General features: G+C 45.7%; 1 protein-coding gene across 2 annotated transcripts in view; it reads left to right on the top strand.

The window, feature by feature from the left end:
• Nucleotides 1-19,385, top strand: part of SPATA6 (spermatogenesis associated 6) — a 114,723-nt gene that overhangs the window by 40,394 nt on the left and 54,944 nt on the right. For both annotated transcript variants that reach the window (XM_089684445.1, XM_089684444.1), the window contains one exon: nucleotides 10,184-10,368. In XM_089684445.1, the coding sequence (XP_089540571.1) occupies nucleotides 10,184-10,368 (185 nt within the window). The remainder of the gene's footprint in view (nucleotides 1-10,183; nucleotides 10,369-19,385) is intronic.

Genomic DNA, 19,385 nt, shown 5'->3' with positions numbered 1-19,385 from the left:
CAGCCCAGCGCTCCAGTGAGAGCTGAGGGGGCAGAGCAGAGAGCCGGTGATTGACCGTCACTGTTTCTCTGCTCACTGAAGACCGAGAGATCAGCAGTCTTTGATCGCTCAGTTCTTAGTCTTAGACAGCGGTGGACAGATGCAGCATCAGAATGAGTAGAACTGTTTTTCTAATCCCATACTTCTCTTTTAAATGAGAAGCAGCAAGCTCATAAGTTATTTTCTATGTCATTCTGCTCTTTCCTTCTGTCAACAGTTGTTAAGCACTGCAGTACAGCTGGATGGCTTCTTGTGGTGCTGCTTCTCCCCCCTGAGCTCTGCTGTACCGTGGATTTTAAGATGCTGCATTCATTTGTGCCCTTATGTCTGCCTAGAGTTTTGCTGAAGCTCTTTTTAATAATAAACAGGAGTTTCTGCTTACATTGTACTACCATGCGTTTGTATGATCTTGCGTGTTTGATTACTGTATATACATGTGTTTGTATGTAGGGGGTGTGCCTGATTGTTTTGCCCTTTTGGCATTTCAACAGACCAACTAATAAAAGACCAAAGTTAAGTTTGTGTCCATTGTGTTGTTTCAGCATTCAGTCCCCATTACTTTTAATTCCAATTTTCTTGTCACGCTGCCTCCAGCCTCTCGCCGTTAATGATAACCTCATCGGGCTTCAGTATATTTTCCGTTCGCTGAGAACGCTTTATATAATTTACTTTGCTTGGACTGTCCTGATGATTCACGACTGGTTTATCATGGAGATTTTAATTAAAATTGATTTGTTTGAAGGGGAAAAATAAAGCTATATTAACAATGGGAACTTTTGGGCCCTGCCAGACAGTTATGGTTGGTCTTCAATTCATCACTCCCTGTATGGCCCAAAGCCGCCGAGCATCCCCGCAAACCGACGAGAGATTGAAATCAACCTTTATTAGCAGCTGAAAACAACGGCACAGCTTTGAAATTAAACGGAAAACGTGTTTGGAATGAACTGGCCGACATCAAAATTCTGAGAATAAACAAATAAACCTCATCCCTGGCAACTTCCTGATGCAGATTGGATTCTCTTCAAGTAGAAAAACGCCAGATATCGATACGCTGATGCTGGTTTGATTAATAGCTTTTTTTTTCCTCCCCCTCTTTTTCATCAGCGCTCAGAAATCTAAATGACTTCCTTCATAATTTCCATTCCTCTTGCTCAGGCACAGCCTAGAGCCAATGATTTTCTTGCCTTTGATTTTTTTTTCCTTCCCGTGTAGGTATTTGAAGAGGTGTATTGGACGACGCTGTGCCAAAATATCCTGCAGACTTATTTTTCAAATTCATTTACAAGTTGTATTTGCTGGCTCAAGCTTTGTATTTCATTTATATGCAAGGGGCAAAGTGTGCAGACTTGTTTCAGTCATTTCTGTCAAATAGAAGAACAGATTTCTTTATTAAAATGCCACTTTGCCCAAAATGTGATTTGTAGAGTCTGGTGGGCCTAGTCACCTTTTGACTTTTTATTTATCTTGAGGGCTCCAAGGTTGAGATTCCTCTACCAGTATGTTTACCTTTTTTCCTTTTCACCAAGGGGCTTTGTGTTTTTCCACTTCTTCTATTGCATCCTTTACAGTGGAATCACTGAAAACTGGAGCAGGGAAAGTGGAATCCTTGATCTGTAGACCTGACAAAATGAAGGTCTTATTCTCAGCAGCAGAAGGAAACCCATGCAAGCATATAGGTGTGCCCAGTACTCTGTCCAAACCTCTCTGCATAAGGGAAATGCTAAACGTGCATTAGTATTTGTGTGTGCAAAAAATTAGCATGCTCTCACAAAGTAACGTGTATGGTCAAACTGGCTTTAGCGCCCAGCGACCCATATAAATTGCTGACTGTTTAACTGAAACCTGACCTGCTGGTTCTGCTTCCCCATGTATGATTCGGCTTACCTTCTGGACTCAGCTATGTATCCTGTCTACCCAGCTGTTACTTAGCTCAGCTTGTTTCCTGGTCTCTGTCTTTGCCTCCTGATTTGATACAACATTGCTCAGCTGTTACTGATCTCTGCTTTTTACCTGGACTCTGTCTCTGCCTCCTGATTTGATACCACACTCCCCAACTGCTACTGAGGTTGGCTTGTTACCTGGACTCCGCCTTTGCCTCCGGATTTGATACCACATTGCCCAGCTGTTACTGAGCTTGGTTTTTCCCTGGACTCTTGTCTTTGCCTCCTGATTTGATATCTCGTTGCCCAGCTGTTATTGACCTCGGTTTGTTTTCTAGACTCGGTCTTCTCCTGATTTAATACCACGCTCCCCAACTATAACTGACCTCGGCTTGTTTCCTGGACTCTGTATTCACCTCCTGATTTCATACCACGTTGCCCATCTGTTACTGAACTCAGCTTTTTCCTGGACTCTGTCTATGCCTCCTGGTTTGATATCCCGTTGCCCAGCTGTTACTGACTTTGGCTTTTTTCCTGGACTCTGTCTCCTGATTTGATACCACGCTCCCCAACTATTTCTGACCTCGGCTTGTTTCCTGGACTCTGTCTTCGCCTTCTGATTTGATACCATGTTGCTTAGCTGTTACTGACCTTGGCTTGTTTCCTGGGCTCTTGTCTTTGCCTCTGGATTTGATGCCACGCTCCCCAACTGGTACTGATCTTGGCTTGTTACTGGTCTGGTTATTGTTACTGACCTTGGCATGTTTCTTGGACTCTGTCTTTGCCTCCTGATTTGATACAACATTGCCTAGCTGTTACCAAGCTCTGCTTTTACCTGGACTCTGTCTTTGCCTCCTGATTTCATACCATGTTGCCCAGCTGTTACTGACCTCAGCTTTTTACCTGGACTCTCTTTGCCTCCTGATTTGATACCACACTCCCCAACTGTTACTGAGGTTGGCTTGTTACCTGGGCTCTGCCTTTGCCTCCTGATTTTATACCACGTTGCCCAGCTGTTACTTAGTTCTGCTTTTTACTGGACTCTGTCTTCTCCTGCTGATTTGATACGATGCTCCCCAATTATTACTGACCTCGGCTTGTTTGCTGGACTCTCTTCACCTCCTGATTTGATAACACATTGCCGAGCTGTTACTGAGCTTGGCTTGTTACCTGGTCTCTGTCTTTGCCTCCTGATTTGCTACGACATTGCCCAGCTGTTACTGAGCTTGGCATGTTACCTGGTCCCTGTTTTTGCTATCTGATTTGATACCACGCTCCCAAACTGTTACTGACCTTGACTTGTTACTGACCTGGATACTGTTACTGACCTTGGCTTGTTTCCTGGACTCTGTCTTTGCCTCCTGATTTGATTCCATGTTGCCCAGCTGTTACTGACCTTGTTACCTGACTCTGCCTTTGCGTTGTGCTCTGGAACCACTTTTTTCCTGTGCTTGGTTCCTGCTCGGGGATCTTCAGTTTCCAGTTCTACTCATTTGGCTGCAACACAGATCCAGCTTGGTCTGCAAACTCTGTCACTTATTCCACTCTGTTCCCTCACACTCTCTGTCACCACCTTCTGGAGTGTTGAATAGGAGGTGCAAAAGGTGCCCCTCATCTACTCATTCTCTACCAGGTATGTGATAGGCAGGTGCTCCATCTCTCTGCCATCTAACAAATACTGAAAAATCCATATAAGAAAAACTTTACAGGTTACAAATTACAAGTAAGAGTGAACACACACCCTGGAAAGCCATTTTGGATTGATAACACTGGGTTTACATGCCCTAGTAATGGGGCACACACCTAATATAACAACACTTAAATCTTGATATATCACTGCAGCACATGAGGTCTTTTGATGGTAGCACTTACAGAAGACTCCCCTGCAAGGGCAACTATCCAAAACAAAGGATACGTGTGGTATGTGTAATGTATGGTCTTAAAGTCTTTCAAGTCATTTTCAGTTAGTTATATAAAGTCAAGCTGTAAGGGTCTGAATTCTTTGGTTCTGAGGAAGAGGGGACACCCCTCATAACATGTAAACCAGCAAAGATCCAGGTGGTGTCTTCCCAAGCAAAGAAGCACGTGCTGTGGATCAAGCTATACTGTTGATGATTTCTTTGAGCTTTGTTTTTTACAGTGGTTTGTGTTTATATTCATGCTGGTTTATTAATAAATGATCTAGTGGGATAATGTGCAAGGCTAGTGCACCCTCTCTTCTTTGTTTTTGTAGTATGTTATTGGGGTATCTCCTGTCCTAAGTGGGCAGCAAATTGGGTGCTTCCTTATTTTCCGTTGAGGAGTAGATGTGTGAGAAGCATTGGTGTCTGGCTATCACTGTCATGCGCCGGAGGTGATGAGACAACGTGTAAGGGACCGCCTGGCGGTACCACTAGCACTCCACTGAATAGGCGTCCCCAGCGCACGGAGTCTAAGTCCCAGGGTGCTTGTTCACCAGGGCCCCTGATGGTGGGGATGGACTTGGAGCCCCCTGAGACCAGGTCGTGGCTACTGGGTGCGTCCGTCAGTGGTAGTGGTATGCGCCAAGGGCTCCCACGGGGAAGAGTCTGATATGAGGAGGTCAGCAGACCCCACTGCACGGGATGGATGGATGAGCAAGGTCAGACGGGCCGGGTCGGTAACAGAGAGGACGGCAAGGTACAAGGCAGCGGGCATAGAATGGTCGGGTCACACGCCAGGTCAGCAACAGCAGGTCAAATCCAATAGGGGGCATTCAGGAGAGAGGTCAGGCAAAGCAAGGGTCAGGGCAGGAGAAATACAGCAAGGTCAGGTACAATCCGGGTCAGCAACTTACAATACACAGGTTCGCAGATACAGGATACAGGTAAGACCAGAAGGCACTGAATGACAGCTCAGGGTCGTTTAAATATCCCGCCCTGCGCTGCCATTGGTGCCCAGCGGGCGGCCGCGGCTTCTACTGCGCATGCGCGAACTCGAACGCCGCGGCCGGCCCGGACCTAGTGCTCGAGTCCCTGCACAGGGAGGCACACTGCGCCTGCGCCGGGACCATCGCGGCGGGGATCGAGAGGATCCCTGACATTGCCCCCCCCTACGGGCAACCTCCGGATGCCCACCCGATCTCTCCACCACGGGTGATCGCGAAAGAACCTCCGGACAAGTCTAGGTGCATGGACATTCTGGGCTGGTTCCCAAGAATTGTCCTCAGGGCCATAGCCCTTCCATTTGATTAGGAATTGGGCCTGGCCCCCCCTCCTTCGGCACTTTAGGATTGATTCCACCACAAATTCTTCTTCTCCCTCGACCGTTATGGCTTCTGGGGGTCTCGATTCTCGGTCAGGGAAGGCATCTGGGATTACTGGCTTCAGCAGGGACACATGGAAGACTGGGTGGATTTTGAGTGTGTCAGGAAAGACGAGTTCGTAGGCCGCTTCGTTGACCATCCGTTTAATGCAGAAGGGGCCTATAAACTTGGGTCCCAATTTCTTCGACGGACAAAGCATCTTTAAATTGGACGTCGCTAGCCAAACATTCTCCCCAGGCCGCAACACCAGATCTCCCCTCCGTTTCCTGTTGAATGCCTTCCTGTAGTCTTCCTGGGCCCGACTGATGGCCTCTTGAAGCTTCTTATTGTTCGTGGAGAAAAACGTTACTACATCTTGCGTTGCTGGTACTGGGCATTCCGGGACCAAATCCGGGAGGAAGACGGGGTGAAAACCATAGTTGGCAAAGAACGGGGACTGTCCCGTCGCTGAGTGACGGGCGTTGTACGTGAATTCTGCTAGGGGGAGAAGTGGCATCCAGTCATCTTGAGTAAACGAAGTGTAGCATCTCAAGTATTGCTCCAGGGTCTGATTGGTCCTTTCGGTTTGACCGTTTGAGGGTGGAATGCAGAGGAAAGGGACAATTTGATGTCCAGGGCTTTGCACAGTGCCCTCCAAAATCTTGACGTGAACTGGACCCCTCGGTCCGAGACAATGTCTTCGGGGACCCCATGCAGCCTTACTACCTCACGAATGAAAACTCGCACAGTCTCGGCTGCCGAGGGGGTTTTCTTCAACGGGATGAAGTGGGCCATCTTGGACAAGCGGTCCACGACCACCAGGATTGCCGTGTGGTCTATTGATGGCGGAAGCTCGACTATAAAGTCTAACGAGATCTTTTGCCAAGGCCGTTCAGGAATCGGTAAGGGTCGCAGCAGACCCCAAACTTTGTTTCTGGATGGCTTGTTCTTTTGGCAGGTGATACAGGACCTTACATAGCCCTTACAATCTTTAGCCATGTCCGGCCACCAGAAGGAGCGTCGGAGAAGTTCCAGGGTCTTTTCTGGGCCAAAGTGCCCCGCCATCGGATGGTCATGGCAATGGCCCAAGACCAGGGTTCGGGCTTCCTCCGGCACCACAATCCAGTCTTCCCTCCATAGGAGTCCCCCCTTGTTCTGGAGGAGCCCTCCGGCTGGGGTAGAGACGGTTGTGGATGCCTCCATTATCTTGGAACGAAGGTCCGACTGAAGGGCCAAGAAGTTACCCGAGGACAGGATGGTGTCGGGTACTGGGATCTCCTTGGCGTCCTCGTACATACGTGATAACGCATCTGGCATAGTGTTCTTTGATCCAGGCCGGTACGTAATGTGGAAGTTGAATCTAGAAAAGAATAGTGCCCATCTTGCCTGTCGCGGGCGTAGACGCTTGGCGGTTCTCAGATATTCTAGGTTTTTGTGATCAGTAAATATTAAGATGGGGTGCACAGCACCTTCCAGCAGGTACCTCCATTCCTCTAATGCCGTTTTGATCGCCAGTAGCTCTCGATCACCGATATCATAATTCTTCTCTGCTGGGGTAAGCTTCCGTGAGAAGAATGCTACAGGATGGAGCAATTCCTTGGTGCCTTTCCGCTGGGAGAGGATGGAACCTACCGCATTCTCCGATGCATCCACTTCCAGGATGTAGGGCAGGGCGGCGTCTGGGTGACCCAAAATGGGTGCCGAGGTGAACAACTTCTTCAAGGCTTCAAAAGCTTCCTGAGCTTCTGGTGTCCATCTGAACCGGGTTCCCAGCTTGGTTAGCTGAGTAATGGGGGAGACCAGACCCGAGAAGTTCTTGATGAACTTTCAGTAAAAATTTGCAAAACCAATAAATCGTTGGGCGCCTTTCCTGTCCGTGGGTTCAGGCCAATCCAGTATTGCAGCGACTTTCTGGGGATCCATCGCGACCCCCGCGGTGGAGATAATCAGGCCCAAGAAAGTAATGCTGGATTGTTCGAAACAACATTTCTCTGCCTTGGCGTACAACCCATGCTGCCGCAATCGCCCCAATACCCTCGCTACATGTATTCTGTGTTCCCCCAAGGAAGGGGAGAAAATCAAAATGTCGTCTAAATAGACGATAACAAAGACATCCAGGAAGTCCCTAAAAATATCATTCACAAAGTGTTGAAACGTGGCCGGAGCATTACACAACCCGAACGGCATGACCAAATATTCAAAATGGCCGAAGCGGGTGCGAAAGGCCGTCTTCCACTCGTCCCCCTCCCTTATGCGAACCAAGTTGTATGCTCCCCTCAAATCCAGCTTTGTAAAAACCACTGCTGTTTTTAAACTTTGGAATAACTCTGGTACTAACGGCAGTGGGTAACGGTTCTTTATCGTGACCTTGTTCAACTCCCTGTAATCGATACACGGCCGCAAGGTTTTGTCCTTTTTTTCAACAAAGAAAATTCCCGCCCCCGCCAGTGAAGTGGAGGGGCGGATGAACCCCTTCTGGAGGCTGTCCTCGATATATTCCTTCAGGGCCCCCAATTCAAGCTCTGAAAGGGGGAAGATTCGCCCAAAAGGAATTTCTGAACCGGGTAACAGGTCAATGGGACAGTCATAAGGGCGGTGGGGGGGTAGATTATCGGCTCCCCGCTTGCTGAACACATCTAGAAACTCATGGTAGGCTGCCGGGATTACCTGTTTTAATTCGGCTTCCCCCTCAGAGCACAGGAGGATTTGGGGGACCCCCGGGCCCGAAGTGCGGCAGTATACCCGACAGTATGGAGAAGGGAACGAAATTACTCCGGTCTCCCAGTCAATTTGGGGGTTATGGGCCCGTAACCATGGGAGCCCCAAAATGACTGGGAAGAGGGGTGAAGCTATAGCATCCAGGCGGAGCAGTTCCTGGTGCTGGCCGGCAATGACAGTGGCGATGGAGGGGGTTTCCTGGTTCACTACCCCTGATTTTATCCGGGAACCGTCGGCCAAATAAATATTGAACCCCTTCTGTTTCATTTGGAGAGGAATACCCTGCTGGTGAGCAAAATTAATGTCCAAGAAGCAGCTGCATGCCCCCGAATCAACTATGGCCGATACTTCCACGGTCCTTTCCGTAAGCTGAAAGGAAAGGGGCGCCACTAAGTATTGGGATGGACTAACATTGCCAATGGACAAGGAAGAAGAGGTGCACTTACTCAGTTTCTGCGGGCAGGATCGTACCATGTGACCAGCTTCACCACAGTAGAGGCACAGGTTCTGGGATCGTCTGCACTGATGTTCCTCTGGAGATAGTTTAGGCCGTGCCAGGCCGAGTTGCATAGGTTCAGGGATATCTCCAGGTGGCCGGTTCTGGATGTTTGGCCTAGGTGCTTGACTGGGACCTTGAAATGACCCCCAGGGATTTCCATGACCCTGGCCGGACCTCTCAAACCTGCGTTCCCGCAGTCTACGGTCAATCTTAATAGTCAGTGCAATTAAGTCCTCTAAAGTCTCAGGCACCTCCACCCGGGCGAGCTCATCTTTCAGGCCTTCTGATAGGCCTATACGGAACTGATGCAGGAGAGCAAACTCGTTCCAGCGTGTGTCCCCCATCCAGCGCCTAAATTCAGACGCGTACTCCTCCGCTGCTCGGCGGCCTTGCCGGAGCGTGTACAAAGTAGCTTCAGCAGAAGTTGCCCGCTGTGGGTCATCGTATAGGATGGCCATTGCGTCAAAAAAATTGTCAACCGAACTGAGGTGAGGGTCATTTTTTCCCCGCAGTCGGTGGGCCCAGTCTTGGGGTTCACCCTGCAGGAGGGAGATGACGAACCCCACCTTCACGGATTCAGTCACAAAGGTTCGTGGTTGCAACTCAAAATAGAGAAGACAGGACTCACGGAATGACCTGAAGCGTGTGCGGTCCCCGTGAAAACGTTCCGGTAAGGGTACTTGGGGTTCGGCCGCCGGGAGTGGGGCGGATGCCCCAGAAAGCGGCACAGGGGCTGCTACGGCCGGGGGTGCGGGGACCGCGGCCTGTGGGGCAGAAACGGATATAGTGCAGGTCTGGAAGTGATTCTCAATCTGCTGACATCTGTCCTGCAGGGCCGATACGGCCTGTGTCAAGTTAGACAGGTGCCTGCAGATCTCCTCAAGCGGCGAGGGCCCTCCTCTAGACTCAGTCATGGCCTTCTGGTACTGTAAGGGACCGCCTGGCGGTACCACTAGCACTCCACTGAATAGGCGTCCCCAGCGCACGGAGTCTAAGTCCCAGGGTGCTTGTTCACCAGGGCCCCTGATGGTGGGGATGGACTTGGAGCCCCCTGAGACCAGGTCGTAGCTACTGGGTGCGTCCGTCAGTGGTAGTGGTATGCGCCAAGGGCTCCCACGGGGAAGAGTCTGATATGAGGAGGTCAGCAGACCCCACTGCACGGGATGGATGGATGGATGAGCAAGGTCAGACGGGCCGGGTCGGTAACAGAGAGGACGGCAAGGTACAAGGCAGCGGGCATAGAATGGTCGGGTCACACGCCAGGTCAGCAACAGCAGGTCAAATCCAATAGGGGGCATTCAGGAGAGAGGTCAGGCAAAGCAAGGGTCAGGGCAGGAGAAATACAGCAAGGTCAGGTACAATCCGGGTCAGCAACTTACAATACACAGGTTCGCAGATACAGGATACAGGTAAGACCAGAAGGCACTGAATGACAGCTCAGGGTCGTTTAAATATCCCGCCCTGCGCTGCCATTGGTGCCCAGCGGGCGGCCGCGGCTTCTACTGCGCATGCGCGAACTCGAACGCCGCGGCCGGCCCGGACCTAGCGCTCGAGTCCCTGCACAGGGCGGCACACTGCGCCTGCGCCGGGACCATCGCGGCGGGGATCGAGAGGATCCCTGACACAACGTCCTGACTTTTAGAGACATGGGGACTCTATAACTTGTAATTGAAAGAATTGTTGTCCTAAAATTATAAGGGTGATATTATGTTATTAATTTTGATGCAATATGTGCTTAGCAGAGTCTTTTTTTAATAAATATATTTTTTCTTTAATCTATTACAGAGTTCACAAAGGATGCACGTTGATGACCTTCACATGTCCTTGGACAGTCTAAATGACCTGATGCCCCTAGAGACAGAGAGTGGTTTTGCATCTCATTACAGGTCTTCCTTTTCTCGGTCGGCTCCATCATCAGTACTAAGACACCCCCCCAGCCCTGTCCTTAACCGATCTTCTCTCAGAGAGAGGTAATACTCGTATTTTTCGCGAACCACTTTTTATAATTTGTAAAGTGCAATTTTATGTGATCTCTGGACATGCATTATAATATCAGAATGCATGAACGTGCTGTATAGACCTTGATATGCTGCAAACAAATCAATCTCAAGGTGTTGTTTTGATTTAAGTTCTCAGTTTCAGGAAAGTCATCTGATTTTACGCTGGAGGAAGGTAGTCAGCAGAATTGTTGCCTAATTGTTCAATAGACAAAGTTGCTGAGATCGTAGATTTTATAAAAGTACAGTTTTCTCTCAGATTCTTTTCATTTTGGATGTTGCTGCCTGTCAGTCAGTTCTAAGATAGCTGAGATAATAATCTTTCTGAAGCTGTCTGAAGGTATTCTTTCCTAAAGAGTCAGTCCACCCAAAACTGACATTTCAGCCTCTGCTAAAATCAGACAGATAAAGAATTGGTGCTCTCAAAAATGACATCTTAGTTGCAGTCCATCTAAAAATTCTATTTGGTTATTATGGGAAACTGATAAGCTAAGCCACATGGAGTTTCTACAGCTAAACTCCATATGGATAAAAATTAATTAGTGTAGTTATGTATTTACTGAAATTCGTGAAATGTTGCAGCTATAGTAAGTTCCTAAATTGGACTTAGATGTTGCCCCTCTTTACTAATATCTTGTACAGAAGTACCTGGGTTAGGGAGGGTCAGTATTGTAAGCATGCTAGGTGCTACTGCTTGTGCCAACAGGAGGAGAGAGCTGACCTTATGCTTCTGCACCTTCACTGTCCTATCACATGGGCAGGTAGGTGACCTAGCAGGGTTGGTCAATTGCAGTAGAAAACAATGAGGTCACTGACCTGGCTTTTCTTCCCAGTTGAACTGTGTAAATCTTAGGACTGACTGGACAAAATTGCAAGTCTTTTGAAAGAGAAAACAACTTATGTTTTCCAGCTCTGTCTATCATGAAGTGATACTAAAGTCTCTTTCTTTAAAAAAAAAAAAAAATAGGTAAAAAGAGTTTATACTTACCTGTTCTGTGCAATGATATTGCACAGAAAGCACCCTCTTCTGCTCATAGACACACAATACCAGCACGTTGCGCCTCCGTTTCCTCATCACAGGCATTTGACTGACAGCTATAGGAGCGTATGGCTCCACTGCCCTCAGTTTCTCCTGTAAAACCAGGAAGTGGGGGTAGCAGTCCTGGAGCAGTGACAGGAGCCAGATAAGTGTTTATGGATGGAAGGGGTAGGATAGGTTATGAGGCGTTTTTTACCTTAATGCAGAGAACACATTAGGGTAAAAAAAAACATTTTGCCTTTAAACCACTTTGAGTTTAGTTTTATGTCTTGAAGGGCTCCAGCATGAATATTTCAGTACCAGCCTCTAAATTTAGGGGTGGTTCAAACTTTTTTACCAACTCCTTGCCATGACAGAAATATAATTCACAGTTATCAAGTTGCAGATCTAATGCTGTATTAGTAACATTTTAGCAATAGTATCATGTATTAAAGCACTTATTATTATACAGGATTTATATAGCGCCAACAGTTTGCTCAACACTTTACAATATAACGAGAGACAATACAGTAACAATACAGTTCAATACAAGAGGGATTTGAGGGCCCTGCTCCTTGGAACTTACAATCTAGGAGAGAGGGGCTAGTGGTACAAAAAGGTAGATTCAGTATTAGCTGAAGGCAGGATAGGCTTCCCTGAAGAGAGAGGTTTTCAGAGATAGCCTAAAAGTGAGCAGAGTAGGCGATTGTCTGATAAATTGGGGTAGAGGGTTCCAGAGGATGAGTAAAGCTCTGGAGAAGTCCTGGAGACGAGCAAAGGGGTAAGAAACAAGGGAGCTAGAGAGCAGGAGGTCTTGCGAGGAGCGGAGTGTACGGTTTGGATGATATTTAGAGACAAGATCGGTGATGTAATTTGGGGCAGAGTTATAAATGGCTTTATACGTTATTGTTAGTGTTTTGAATTTTATCCGTTGGGCAACGGAAAGCCAGTGGAGGCTTCCCACTTAACTCCTTTACACCCCAACAACCCATATGTGCGGCGCCATTAGCTTTAAGGGCCACATGTTGCACAAATGCATCACCAGGCAAGCAATGTTTATGTGCTTGGTCGCCAACTTCTGATCATGTGACCACTTTGACAGCCAAGCATATTGGTCACATAATCGCCAATCCTTTTTGACCCCCCTGGGAGTTAAGAACTGTAGCAAATTTGCTCATCAGAGATGGACACAGAGTCCCCCTTTTTATTAAAAGTATTCATTTATCCTTTAGTCTCCTCCCCCCTCCCTTCCTGAGAGGCACAGTGACAGATGTGTGTGTGTTAAAAGTCACTGGCAGGTAGAGCAACAGGGGGCCCAGAGCTACAAAGCCCCCCCATAGAGACAGAGCCTCTCAGAGACAGGCTGTCCAAAAGCCTGTGTAAACTCTCACCTCCTAACAGAGATAAGGAAGCTTTTCCCTGGACTTGAAAGAGATTGTAACCTCATAAAACCTACCAGCTAGGTGACAGAATTAAATGAACATTCCTCAAGTCAGTTTGTCCCCTATGTTTCATATCATGGATTATGAAGCTGTTGGTTTTAATGCAGAGTCGACCCGACGATCCCTCTCTAAACAGGGTATCGGCCAGTTACTCAGAGCCATCCCCCCTGCTGGGGGATTTTAAACACAGGCTAGCAGGTCTAAAAAGAAAAGTTGAAGACATCTCCTATTTTTCCATCGGGAGATCAAAGACTCTTTCGCTCTGCAACTTGGATCTGCTTACCTCAAAGGCTTAACATGGCAAGTAACCTAACCTTTTAACTTCTCCCTGTTATCTCTTTGCTGTGCTGTGCTGTTTTCTATGTATATATATATATATATATATATATCTTAGTTACATCTTTTTTGTAAATATTTATTTTATTGCACCTGTTTGACTCTTTTAGTAATAAATCTTTCTTTCTGAAAGTGTTGAACTGTTCCTATAGTTCTTAATTGCAATTTACGAATCCCTGCCTTTGAAGAGCCGCTACTGTTTGTTTTAATCTCTGTATAACGGGCCTGCGGACTGTGTTATACAGACCATTATTTCAATCATTATAGTGTATTAACTGATAACGAGAGTTTCCCCTTTCTCTGTGCAAAAAGGGGTGGTGGCAGTAGAGGGTTAGTTGCGTAATTAACCTGACGCAGTATCAAGCGCATTCAGGCTGCCGGTGTGTCGATTGCGTTCAATTAGCTGGACAATCGTTGTGCATGGCGCAACTGAGTGTGGCATTGTTACGCACGTCACATCGCGGTCTGGATCGGCCAGTCCTTCTGTCACGAGTTTGGTGAGAAGGTCTGGGGTCTGACGCCACGATCGTGATGTATTGGTGGAAATTTTAAAGGGAATGCCAGGGCAGATGGGAAGGGGGTTAGCCATGACATGTACTGTATGCTGCAGCCTGTATCTAGCATTTAGACAGCAGTTAGTCCCGTCGTAACATAGTTTTATTACATGTTGATCCTGCCAGTAGATCCTTTATTTTTCCATTTCCTTGTTTTGTTTCCCAGTTTTACAGAACTGTTTGTTCTGTGGTGATATTGCACAGCATCATTGACACCTTGTGTACGGGGTATTCTTAGATGGCATTTAGCTTTAAAAAGCCCAATTCCAGCAAATACTTTTTAAGCAGTAAGGCCAGTTGCACAGAGGCGTAATAATTTACTGATGTTTATACTCAGGCTCTTTTTGATGGAAAGATGCTGAGTAAAATGTTCCATAAGGACCTTGCCTAAACATGTTTATAGATGCGTAAAGTTATGTAAGCATATAGACAAGTAAAATTCTTCTTCATTGTTGTAATATACTAATCTATACTCCTGTAAACACGCGTATACGCAAAATTTACTGCACTCAAATGTAAAATCTTCTAATTTTTTTACTGATTTGTACTCATCGCTTCATTACCGATCTTTACTCTGTGTACATTGTTCCATAGAAAACAATGCATCTAATTTCAAACCCTTAAAAAACATGGCTATTTACTCCCATGTGGAAGAGGCCCTACATTAAGTTTTTTTTCCTTTAGAATAAAGTATTAAATCATATGAATAAAAGGTGACAGCTGTAATCACTCCTGGTACTGATATATTGGTTGTCCCAACCTCTGTAACTCTCATTTTTGCTAGCCTGTATGCAAATGTGGAGAATATATAATAAGAGATTCTACAATAAAAAAGGATTTATATGCTGAATCATTACAGGTATAAGCACCATACAATTTTAATTAACAGAATACAATATTTTTATTAATATAGTGGGCCTATACATTTCTTTATCAAGCCTCACACTTTGACTGTATGTTTGATTAAAATTTAAAATGGTGTAAGGCAGGGCTCACTGTAGCTGACTTTGATACAGGAAAAGCTTGAATTGCAAAAGAAGCACTAGCAAGTGTCTAACCAGTATTACAGAGGAATGAGTATGAACCTGATAGAGATCAGAGAGGCATCTGCTGACAGAAGGCACTGCATGGGGTTATTAGGAGCCCCTCTCAACTTATTGACTAAACAGCACACACAGGCTTATTTAGTAGTGATGATCTGCAAAGAGTATTTAGTAACCAGCAGCTGCCACTATTTTAGTGTCAGGCAGTCAGCTTGATTTGTTGCTGTGGGTAATAACTATTTGCACTAGCCCTTTTAAAGAGAATGTAATCACTAACTGAATGACATTTATCCCTGGTTCACACTGGATCTGACTTTGAAATTGTGCGACTTCACTTGAAGTTGCACAATTTCAAAGTGACATGTCAGTGTGACTTCAGGTGCGACTTGGCAGACATCTGTGTGACTTCAGGCACAGATGTCTATGCAAGTCACACCTGAAATTGCAAAAAATAGTGCTGGAACTACTTCCAGGATCACTGCAACTCCAATGGAGTCAGAGTCGCACCGATTTGAATGGTTCCTTTGCCAACAATAGGGTGGGACTGTCAAATCGCATGACATGTCGCATCGGTGTTAACCAGGGCTTAGAGGAAGATTTACTGAAACTGGTGCATATGTAATCTGGTGTAACTGTACAAAGTAACCAATCAGCTTCTAGGTTTTATTGTCAAAGTTTAATTATACAAGCTGAAGTTAGAAGCTGATTGGTTACCGTGTACAGCTGCACCAAATTCTGTGTGCACCAAAATCTCCCTCTTAGTTTGCCAAAGCACTATGTATGATACTTTGTATGTATATTATGTATTGAGTATTGTTGAGGTTTGAACCACATCCAATCTGCATGGCATGTGAAATAATATTGCTTCCTATGGTGCCTGTTGACATATGTCGGGTGCACTGGTGGTACGGATTCAGTGCAGTTTGAAAAAGAGTCCTGAATGATTTCTGAGCAGTGCGGTCTGGTTTAGGTGCGGATTACAGGCTATTGACTACTATGGGAACCGTATCTAAACCGCATATGTGTGAAGATAAAATCCTGACCTAATCTTATCCTGAACCTGATGTAAACCTGACATGAACCGCTGATCATCTACTGTACCACTTAGCTATGAAACCTGAGCTTCAATCCGCACCACACATGTGTGAATCAGCTCTTTAGGTGTTTACATTGAAGAATTTTGTTGATGCTACAGCAAGACATTTAATCAACTGTGTGCTTCCTTGTGGTAACAGTTTGGGGAAGGCCCCTTTCAGTTCCACTATGACTGTGTACAAAACCAGTTCCATACAGAAATGGTCTGATGGTTTGGTGTGGAGAATCTCAAATGGCCTGCAGAGAGTCCTGACCTCAACCCTACTGAACACCGTTGGCATAAATTGAGCCCAGTCTTCTCATCCAATATCGGGCTGAATGTCACAGATTCCCACAGACACAATCCCAATATTTATAGAGACTCTTCCCTAGGTTTCTACTAACAGCATTGCTTACCTTCCCTCTGAAAAGTAATCCATAGTTGATTTCTTTTCAGAGTAGTTTGATAGGTGGTGAGGAAGCAATATGTTGCCATCTCACCACCTGTTTTAAAATTGTGGTCTCTGTGTAGGGGTCCCAACCTCAGCGTCTCTGACACATCTGGTTGGATGGAAATCACTGCAACCACAAATAACAGCACAAGTGGAAAATACCCCTATCCTAGCTTGTAAACACCACACCACTACACTTCAAACTACATGCATTACACACGATTTTAGGACAGTTGCAGTGATACCTAATCTGCTTGAATGGGTTGCGCTTCGCGGAGCTGCCCACCGTATGCAGCAGTGGGGTCATTTTTGCTGTGCAGAAGCAAAGCAATGTGGCCCCAGCATTTGTGCACCCCTGTCGGGCTGTGATATGCTACTATAACTGACAATTGTGTGGTCATATAACACTGTACACAAATGGAATTTATACCATTTTTTTCAGACAAATAGAGCTTTCTTTTTTATTTTTTGGGGTATAAATGAAAAAAAAAAATAAAATATTTTTTTTTTACTTTTTGCTATAACACATATCTTAGAAAAAAATACATTTCTTCATAAATGTAGGCTTAAATGTATTCTGCTACATGTTTTTGTTAAAAATCCCAATAAGTCTATATTAATTGGTTTGCATGTTTACAAATGATGGTATATATACTGGCATTTTTTTTTTAATACCAGTAATGGTGGCGATCAGTGATTTATAGCAGGACTGTGATAGTTCGGCAGGCATTCTGACACTGACATGACCAGTGACACTAATACAGTGATAATGCAGTATATAGATACAGTTCTAATAAAATGCACTGACGCTGTACTAATGACACTAGGAAGGAAGGGGTTACTATCTGGGGCAATCAAAGGGTTAACTGTGTGCCTAACTATTGTGATGTGTGTACTTTGTACTGTTTTACTAGGGTGACGTGACAGTTTGTCAGTAAAGAGATCTGTGTTTTTTACCAACACAGATCTCTCTCTCTTGTCACTGGCTCTGACAATCAGCGAGTCACGGCCACGAACCATCGGCTGGGACCCACAGATCTGCATGCCAGGGAGCCAATGACAGCGCAGATAGGCGGGTATGCGCCCCCCCCCCCCCCACTTCATATCTGGGTTCTGGGCTGGGATGTCCAATGAGCTTATACGGAGCACACCTATATAGATGTGATGGTCAGGTGTCCATAATCAATTGTCCATATCGTGCATCTGCCCATCCTGCTTTTTCTCTGTGATTGCCCTGATGTTGTGATGAGCGATCAACTATTCAGTGCAATCATTTTAATAAATCCGATGTCTGAAACAATCCGTCATTGCAGCACAAATAATACATTTTCATGCATCGGTCTGCTCACTTTCATTGTCAAAAATGTACAAAACAAATGTGTTTTATTATCAATAGATTGATCCATACACCATCCTATCAGCTTGGAATTTAGTTCACTTGATAACTTTCATTTTATTTGGCCACCAAAATAGAATGAAGGTTGAAATGATAGAGAAAAACAATTCACAAATGCTAGATCCAGTCAGAATATTGAAATGATCATTTTATCAAAGATTAGATTGATATGTTCAGTATGTGGCCAACAATAATTTCAGTGTCAGCTCTCCAGTGAGTGGTGTGGCTTTATTTTCTCTAGTATTGACTTATCTGCTCCCTAATGAATGCTCTGACCACACATCCAGCCTTTGTATGGGTCAAGGACCCTTAATTTACCAGTGTGTGTTTTCTATAGCAACTCGACAATCCATATACCGATCAAGTGATTTTTTTTTTTACCATCAACAGCAACATGGATGACATACTGTACTTCTGCTAAATCTGCCAAGACCTAGCTGTGTGTCTGAAAATGACTTTCGGCTCATCCAGCCGAATAGCACTATAAAAATTCAAATTATCATGAGTTTGAACTCAGATCTTTTTTTTAGATGTGTGGGATGCAGTTAAACAAACAATGTTCCCAGCGTGGCAAGCTTTCCTGCTGGAGTTATACATCCTGACAAGAATCTAGAATGCAGTCTTATTTCTTTCCCTAAGAAATGATCTAGTAAAAGATTTTAAAATAAACATATGATATATTTTTTTTTTCTTAGAAACACTACATTCTTTCTTCTGCTTGAAATAATATTTTGAAAATGTTCTTTTTCTTAACAGGAGTTTGGATTTAAAAAAAAAAAAAACTACTTGTCCAAGGGATTAATTCGGGGTCCCAATCTACTTGTTCTGATGAAAAAAAAATTAACCAAAACACCCGGGGGCTAGCAGGGAGGGGAGATACCTTGCCGTGTAATGAGCACTGATTGGGTGCTTGGCAGGAAAGGGGAGTAACAGACTCTCTTAACTCTCAGCAGAAGAGCATCTGCTGAGCGAGTAAATTATTATTATTATTATACAGTATTTATAAAGCGCCAATGGTTCGCTCAGCGTTGTACATTACAAAGGGGGACAGAACATGTGACAGAACAATAACAATACAATGCAAAACATGAGGGGATTGAGGGCCCTGCTCTTTCGAGCTTACAATCTAGAAGGGTCGGGATAGTGGTACAGGAGGAGATAGCTGTGGGGGATGGGGTGGTAGGAAGAGTGGAGGAGATCAGCAAGTTAGCAGGGGGTGGGGTAGGCTTCCCTGAAGAGATGGGTTTTCAGGGTGCGCCTAAAGGAGAGGAGAGTAGGTGATAATCTGATGGGTTGGGGAAGGGAGTTCCAGAGGATGGGTGACACCCTGGAGAAGTCCTGGAGGCGGGCATGGGAGGAGGAGACCAGGGAACTAGAGAGAAGGAGGTCTTGTGAGGAGCGGAGTGTGCGTGTTGGGTGGTACTTGAATATTAGGTCGGTGATGTAGTTCGGGGCAGTATGGTGGACAGCTTTGTACGTCAGTGTTAGGATTTTAAATTTGATCCATTGCGCAATCGGAAGCCAGTGGAGGGATTGGCAGAGGTGGGTGGCGGAAACGGAGCGGTTGGAAAGGTGAATGAGTCTGGCAGCCGTATTCAGGATTGACTGAAGCGGGGATAGCCAGCAGCGAGGCAGGCCAGTGAGGAGGGAGTTGCAGTAGTCGAGTCGTGATGTG

This window comes from Staurois parvus, unplaced genomic scaffold (assembly GCF_062004578.1).
Source record: "Staurois parvus isolate SC_StPar_1 unplaced genomic scaffold, SC_StPar_1.0 ptg000347l, whole genome shotgun sequence".
Taxonomy (NCBI): domain Eukaryota; kingdom Metazoa; phylum Chordata; class Amphibia; order Anura; family Ranidae; genus Staurois; species Staurois parvus.
This window is presented reverse-complemented; position numbering and strand designations above follow the sequence as displayed.